General features: G+C 36.2%; 2 protein-coding genes across 2 annotated transcripts in view; one reads left to right on the top strand and one right to left on the bottom strand.

Annotated features, from left to right (window-relative positions):
• LOC107689821 (tumor necrosis factor receptor superfamily member 6-like) overlaps positions 1 to 1406 on the top strand; it is a 7598-nt gene extending 6192 nt beyond the window's left edge. The window contains exon 10 of the mRNA XM_016487986.1: positions 1398 to 1406. Coding sequence (XP_016343472.1) covers positions 1398 to 1406 — 9 coding nt within the window. The remainder of the gene's footprint in view (positions 1 to 1397) is intronic.
• Positions 1407 to 2863: 1457 nt separating this feature from the next.
• Positions 2864 to 6999, bottom strand: LOC107689836 (monocarboxylate transporter 12-like). Its single transcript, XM_016487996.1, has 6 exons — positions 6737 to 6999; positions 6516 to 6619; positions 5325 to 5468; positions 4168 to 5161; positions 3310 to 3569; positions 2864 to 3213 (listed from the first exon to the last, which is right to left on the bottom strand). The coding sequence occupies exons 1-6, from the start codon at positions 6997 to 6999 to the stop codon at positions 3077 to 3079; spliced, it is 1902 nt and encodes a 633-aa protein (XP_016343482.1). The 3' UTR covers positions 2864 to 3076.
• Positions 7000 to 7484: the final 485 nt, after the last annotated feature.

The following is a 7484-nucleotide window of genomic DNA, read 5'->3' as shown; positions in this document are numbered from 1 at the left end:
AAAGTTTGAGCAAAACATGCTAACTGTTCTCTCTTTGGCTGCACAGACGAGCACAGAACACTGTTTATAGTCCCAGCCTCAGAGGAGACAACAGAGCAGTGGATTTATTGATTTATTTACTGTATATTGTTGCTGCCACACAGATCTAAAATAAACATGCGATTTATTTCCCAGCAGTTTACCTTCACAGACATAACCGACTGTTTTTGTAACTTGTGTGTGTTTTTAATGTAAACTTGTGTGTAAATGAGAACTTAGTTTAGTACTCACATGTTGTGACGGCCGCTTTCTGTCCGTGTGCTTCAGATGTGTGCACTCAGAAAACCGAAGTTTGAACTAATATGGTTAAAAACTTATGATTTCAGCGCGATAAACATGATAATCAGAACTCTGTTCTGTTCTCTGAAATCTGTTCTGGAAAAGGGGGCGGGGAGCAGCAGCTCATTTGCATTTAAAGAGACAGGCACGAAAAACAGCGTGTTTCTGCTTCCACTCAAAATAGGCATTTTCAAAATGTTATAATAAATGATCTGTGGGGTATTTTGAGCTGAAACTTCACAGACACATTCTGGGGACACCAGAGACTTATATTACATATTTTAAAAAGGGGCATAATATGTCTCCTTTAAGTAATTGCGGCCCTGTTTACTGAAGATATATTCTGTACAAAATAAATTTTTTTAACAAATGTGGTCAAACTCTTAATTATCATATTCAGAGTCACAACGGCCCAGACTTGACCAAACTCCTTCAAATTCTCCCAATAAGTCCAGCATTTAGTGAAAAATCATTTTGCAGTTTCACAAATACATTGTTTTTATCAGCTTTCTGATAAGACTATCATAGATTTGTTCACTAACAGCTGGCAGAATGATTACAACAATTTTTAGACTGATCTATAAACAAAATCAATCAATCAGTGTTATTTAAGTGTCAAATTTCTTTTTCTCTCAGTATACCTCCACCCTGACTTTATTTACTTAATATGTTATACTGTTCATCACAAGTAAGCTTTCAGGATTAATTGTATCATTGCTTACAGTGACATCTGTAAATGCTGGGTCACTTCACTTGAAACGATAAAAGATGATATTTCAAGTAATTGCAGCCCTGTTTTCTGAGGACATTTGCTGTACAAAATAAAATTATTTTGTAACAAATGTGGCCAAGCCCTTAAATGTGGCATATTTATAGCCACAAAGGCTCATCCTTCAAATTCTAATTAGTCCAGCATATAGTGCAAAATCAATTTAAACAATTTCACAAATGTAGTGTTATTTCAGCTTTCTGATAATCGCAATGGTGTTTTTACATACAGTAGATCTCATTAACAGTCTGTCCTATAATGACAACAAAAGTATTTTTAAAAATAAAAATGTAAAATTTTTATTTTTTAGCCTTCATGAAGGCCTTTGTGCTGAAAAGCGTTGGCAAAATAAATATATATTTTTTTACAATTCCATTCTCTGAATAGTTTGACTTCTCCACTACACAAGTGTACTTGTGACTTCTTCCATTCACCTTGTTGATTATGTGAAGCTGCACCAGAATACAACATATCTATAATGATAACAATGCATGTCATAAATCGCCACATTATAAAACATTGTATTGTCTAATTAATTTATCATTTCTAATTGATTAGATCTACCCGCTTCATTGATTTTGAAACTTTGTGTTTTCTGTTTGCAGTAAATGTGATTAATGTGAATTAAAAACCTTTTCACACAGCCAGTGTCTCATAAGTTGAGTGATTTTTAAATATTAACATTTTGTTTTCCTTTCACATTTTTCTAAGGAACCTTAGCTTACCAAAGAGGAGAATGAAGATACATTGTGACAAACTGAAATTGATCTGTTGTAACAAGAGTTCCAGTACAAAACAAGGTCACATACAAATAAATATGTATTGATGAGAGTCACAAGGTATTTGATGTACTTTCTAAAAATCAAGAGATTACTATAGTGTAATTTGTTTCTCTTCTTGTTGAATACCCATAATTCTTTTCGAATAAGCTATCATATTGATTGCAGCACTAAAATGAGAATAGTTGAGACAAATTTATGACACTAAAAAGGATGACATTTCATTTGAATGTTTTAGGACAGTGAGGTTGACAGTAGTGTATGCAGTTGTATACACTTCTTTTCAAAAGTTTGGGTTCAGTAAGATTTTTTTTTTTTTTTGAAGGAAATTAAAACTTTTATTCAGCAAGGCACATTAAATTAATCAAAAGGGACATTAAAGACATTTATAATGGTACAAAAGATTTCTATTTTTAAATTAATGCTGTTCTTTTGAAATTTCTATTAATCAAAGTCCTGAAAAAAATGTATGACGATTTCTGAAGAATCATGTAACACTGAAGACTGGAGTAATGGCTGCTGAAAAGTCAGTTTTGCCACCACAGGAATAAATTACATTTTTTAATTATTTAAAATAACAAATTTTAAATTGAAATAACATTTCAATATTTGTAATCATATTGGTGTTTTTACTGTATTTCGATCAAATAAATGCAGCCTTGGCAAGCATAAGAGACTTCTTTCAAAAACATTAAAATCTTACAAACCCCAAACTTCTGAACGGTAGTGTACATTATAAACATAATGAGTTTTGAATGAAGCAGTGTAAATGTAACTATTGGGCAAAGCACATCTGTTCATTTCCCTGACCCGCCAATCAGATATCAGCTGAGAGAGACGCATATTAAAATAACAAATAAGTATCAAATACAAAACAAGTTTCTTTTGTAGCAAACACATTAAAATATTTGGAGCATTTGACTAGTAACTAGCATTTTAAATTCACAACATTTTAAATTTCACCTTTAAAATCACCATAAATCCTGTATTTCGGCAGTAGAGCAGTGTTCTTTTGGTCAGTTCTATGTCCATTAATGCTATAAAAGAGCTTGTATTTGTGGCAATCGATCTGACTGATGAGAGCTTCGGATCAGGGACACATAAAACTCTTATTATAACACTTTTTAACTCCTGGAGGCAGTTTCATGTTTCTTGACAGCAATGGAATTTTTCTACTGCTTTAGGAATCTCCCGTGTACCTGGTTGTGAGTCAGTTTAAGCAAGAGCTCCCTCTAGGGCAGCGGATGATCACTCTCACAGCAGCCAGAATCACAGCACTGCAGATCAGAGAGACTCCACTGAGAAAGAACGTAGCTGTGTAGGAGCCTGTCTGATCCACTAGCCAACCTGAGAGAGAGATTTCATACAACTCATTTAGTTCTTTTTTTTAAATGTAGTTTAAATATCACTTAGTTAAATAGAGAGTGGAAAATTTGCTCTGACCTCCAATAGGTGGGCTGATGAGGTAGGGGATGGCGTGAAGAAAGTAAACAACTCCCAGAGCTGAGGTCAGGTGGGTGGAGCTGACAGTGTCAGAGGTCACCACAGGAATAAGTGCCACGTAAGCTCCATCAAAGTAGCCATAGACGAGAGAAAAGGGGACGAGCAGGGAAAAAACATTCAGCAGAGGCAGAAAGAGACAACTCAGCCCTTCTGACCCCACAGCCAGCATGTAACTCACCACCCTATATGGCCTCAAACACCTAAACACAAATACACATAGATACAGATCAAACCACAACGTTAAAGATGGGAATCATAAAGAATTACAGTAGCAGTGCCGTTGAATAAGTAGTGCAGGGAACTCTAGCATTGTAGAATGGTGTTCTGGTATTTTTGTAATAAATACAGCCACCGGGACTGCATCCAAAATTGCATATTTCTCTACTATACAGCAGGTGAAAAGACACCAATATATTAATGATTCAGAAATTACTGTGTAGCCAAGTAAGATTTAATTATGGAGATAACAGAGCACATTGTGAGTGTGTATTAGCACTGTTTGTTGTTTGCTTTTGGTATCTGATCAAGCGTTTGGGCCCTGAAAAGGTGAAGCGTGACATCAGACTTGAGCGGATAGGGTTGATTCCCAATCGTATTGAATGTTTAGAATTAGTCTACATTAGAAGACTTGAATATGAATTTAAAACAGATTGCAATATCACATTTTTTATGCCTACCTCCACAGGTTTTATGAAGTTAACAGACATAGTGTAGATGTAGCTCTTAAATGTCTGTAATATTGCAATTTATCAGAAAATTTGAAAAAGAAAAAAATGATCACAACAAACTCTTACTTACTTTCTATCTGCAATCCATCCAAAAGTGGTTGTACCGACAATCCCTGACACTCCAAGTATGGACATGAGTAATGCTGCCTGTTGAGGGCTGACGCCTGAACTCAGGGAATATGGCACAAGATACACAAATGGCACACTGCAACCATATGCAAGGAACAGGAAGGACACCAACAGTAACAAGAAGTCTGGTATCAACAGGAAGGAATATTCTCTCAATACTGTTTTCCTTACATTGTCCCTGGACACCTTCAGTAATTTTGTGTTTGCCACTTTTAACTGTGCCAACGAATTGTGGTTAGTGTTTGCTTTGGATTTTGATTCTGGGATAGTTGTGTCCTCCTGGTTGGTGGGCAAACAGTCCAAAGGCAAGTCACCTAATTGTATTAAAGCTGAGATTGAGATGTCTGTGTCTGAGCACTTTGGCTTTGATTCTTTGTCCCATTCATCTGTGCTTCTGTTCACAGTCTCTGAGTCTTCTGAGAGATCCTGTCTATAGTTTATTTCCACATCGGAGTGTGTTTGCTTTGCATCAGAGGGCTTTGACTCGTCTATGTCTATCTGTACTGTTAGATCACTCTGCATATTCTCAGCATGTTCATTTTTCCCTCGCTTGTCTGTGTTCATCTGTTTTACTTCCACTGATCTCTGTTTCTGCGCACTCACTTCCATATTGTGCCTTGCATCAGCAAGTTTCACATTTAGGAAATCAACCTTTTTGCCACTCTCCAAGTCCATCTCTTTCTGTCTCCCTCTTTTGCCTTCCAAAGGCCTCATAAGGGCTCCACAGACACACAGGTGGGACACCAAACCCCCCAGAATGAGCAGCGCACCCCTCCAGGAGAAGAACTCAATGAGGAGTTGGACAGAGGGTGCCAGTATGAAAGTTCCGATGCTGCTGCCTGACATGGCGATCCCGTAAGCCAGCGCTTTTCTCTCGCTGAAGTAAGAACCCACCATAGCAATTGCAGGAGTGTAGCTGAGGGCAAATCCCACACCTGCGTGGAAAAACATGGTTTGTATTCAAGACTACGGATATGTCTGCTTAGTTTGTTGCAAACTGATATAATGGTTGCAGGGCAGCGTGACTACATTAGCTTTCCCGAATTATGATTATCAGTGTAGTTGAATGCTAGTTGTGTATGCAAGTCTGCATCAAACCTGTAAGAACACCAAGTGTAAGATACAGGAACTCCACGCTGGCGGCCAGTGAGCTGAGCAGTAGGCCGGCAGAGGAAAGAAGCCCACCAATCATGATAGCTATACGAGAAGAGAGGCGGTTCCCTATATAACTACCCAATGGAGCTATACAGAGAGAATGAGAAAAAGAATAAAGAGAAAGTAGTGGATAGCATGATAGTGGGAATTCTTATTGTTTTCACGTTATGACTGATAACTGAAAAAATTGACAATATTAAAATTAAGTACTATTTTGTATAAATTATCATTTAAAATCATTTTAAAAGCTACAAGAGAATTCACTTAACATACAGTATGAAGAGTGAATATTAATTTCAAGATCTGCTAAAGATTACATTTAACACTGATATTAAATTATCAATGTTTTAAAAGATTCACTTTAAATGTAAAAATATGGGAAATGAGCATGCACAATTAAATATTGAATATTAACTGATAAATATACAATATCAACCTATACTGATAAATAAAAGAATATCATTTATGACACTTCACTCTAAAACAATTTATTCTAAAAAAAAAAAAAACAGCCTAGAAAATGTGCTTCATGTGGTAAGAGGATAAATGATTTTATTCAAGTCAACATTATTTAACGTCTCTGTGTCAATCTACATCTATTGAATTACACTGGAAAAGCTAGTGTTAGATCACCAGTGCTAGATCAGGTGGAAATATCTCCTTAAGGTGACATTTGCAGGTTAACACTTTTTACAGTTGGCATTAACCCTTACATATGTTTTTTATTAACCTCTACGGTGCTTTTAAGTGTATGTTTATCTTTATGATTAATAAATATTAAGTATGTAATCTCTAATGTTTGTCAAATACCATAATATGGCTAACTGCTTAAACGAAGTAAAGAATTGTGAAAAAACAGATAACAGAAGGCCTTAATAACCATAAAAAACATAAACATAAAAATGAAAATGTGTTTCTGTGAACATTCTTTCTCACCAGCAGCAAGATACATTTGGTTTAGAGTGGACTATGCACTGTAAACCTGTCAACAGAGACTTTTTTTTTTTTTTTTTTAAATCAAAGTTCTCCTAAAATAAATAGTTTTTATACAGTTTGAGCTGCCACCTCTAAGTCACAGAGTTTTTCTATAGAAAGAACATTGGGGGATTTTTTTTATTTTGGCATGGGTCTTACCACACAACATTGTGGTGCAGTCCATCAAAGAGTGTATCCATGCAGTTGCAGAATAATCTCTGGAAAAGTATGACTGGAATTCCACAAAAAATATAGAAACACACCTGCAACCAGCATGAGAAAGTGCAGATTTGAGAAAGCAATATGATAAAGGTCTTCTGGTGCATTTTATTCCTTTTAACATTTTTATCAACATCCAAAACTGAATGTCATGAACTAACCTAGTGACTGCACGTGTGCAAACGGTGGTGAGGAAACATCCAGCCACGATCATCCAGCCCCATCCGCCATCTGGAGCAGCCGCTGAATGTGTTTTTTTTTCACTCATCTCTAGACTTCTGCTGGACAAGATGCTTCCTCTCTTCATCCTCTCCCTCACTCTCTCACTTCTTTCAGACTCTCGTTTCCTCTTCGGTCCAGTTTCAGCTGGGTTTGCTCTCTCCGGCTCTGTTTGGAACATATTTACTTGCTGTTTTTCTCTCATTACTTCTGTTCCTTCTTGCTTTCATCTATAAGGAGCTTCTAAATGGCATCAAGCAAAATCTGCAGCAGAAACATAACATTTTTAAACTTTAGCCTTCTTCTCAAAATGTATGTGCAATCTAAATCAGTCTGTATGAAAAAAAAAATCTGTTGTTATTGTAAACTTGCTTCAAATGACACTGTGGTGCATTGGAATAAATACTAAAATGTATCACTTATGTCTCTGAGATAAATGGGATAGTTCAGCCAGAAAATTGTCACATGTAACATTCTTGTCATCATTTGCTCACCCTCAGGATTTACCACATAGTTAGTGAGTAAGAGCAAAGTAAAGAAATTTTAGCAAAATTGTTCCAGGCTAAGTCCTGTCACATATACACTCCATGCCGGCCCATATCCCAGTTGCATGAACTGCTTAGACTAGCCTTAAAAAGTTATTCAATTTGTTTTGTTACAAAAAAAGTCAGTTACAAAAAGTTAGACTGG

The sequence above is a fragment of the Sinocyclocheilus anshuiensis genome, unplaced genomic scaffold (genome assembly GCF_001515605.1).
Source record: "Sinocyclocheilus anshuiensis isolate Anshui unplaced genomic scaffold, SAMN03320099.WGS_v1.1 scaffold918, whole genome shotgun sequence".
Lineage (NCBI taxonomy): Eukaryota > Metazoa > Chordata > Actinopteri > Cypriniformes > Cyprinidae > Sinocyclocheilus > Sinocyclocheilus anshuiensis.
Note: the sequence above shows the minus strand (reverse complement) of the source record. Positions and strands in the feature narration are given on the sequence as shown.

Bases quoted from the DNA above. Each gene is read 5' to 3' on its own strand.
- LOC107689836 (XM_016487996.1), bottom strand. From the start codon at position 6,999: ATGAGAGAAAAACAGCAAGTAAATATGTTCCAAACAGAGCCGGAGAGA. The intron at 6,620-6,736 runs GTTAGTTCATGA...TGCTGGTTGCAG, and splicing joins TGCACACGTGCAGTCACTAG to GTGTGTTTCTATATTTTTTG. The intron at 5,162-5,324 runs GTTTGATGCAGA...TTTTCCACGCAG, and splicing joins TACACTTGGTGTTCTTACAG to GTGTGGGATTTGCCCTCAGC.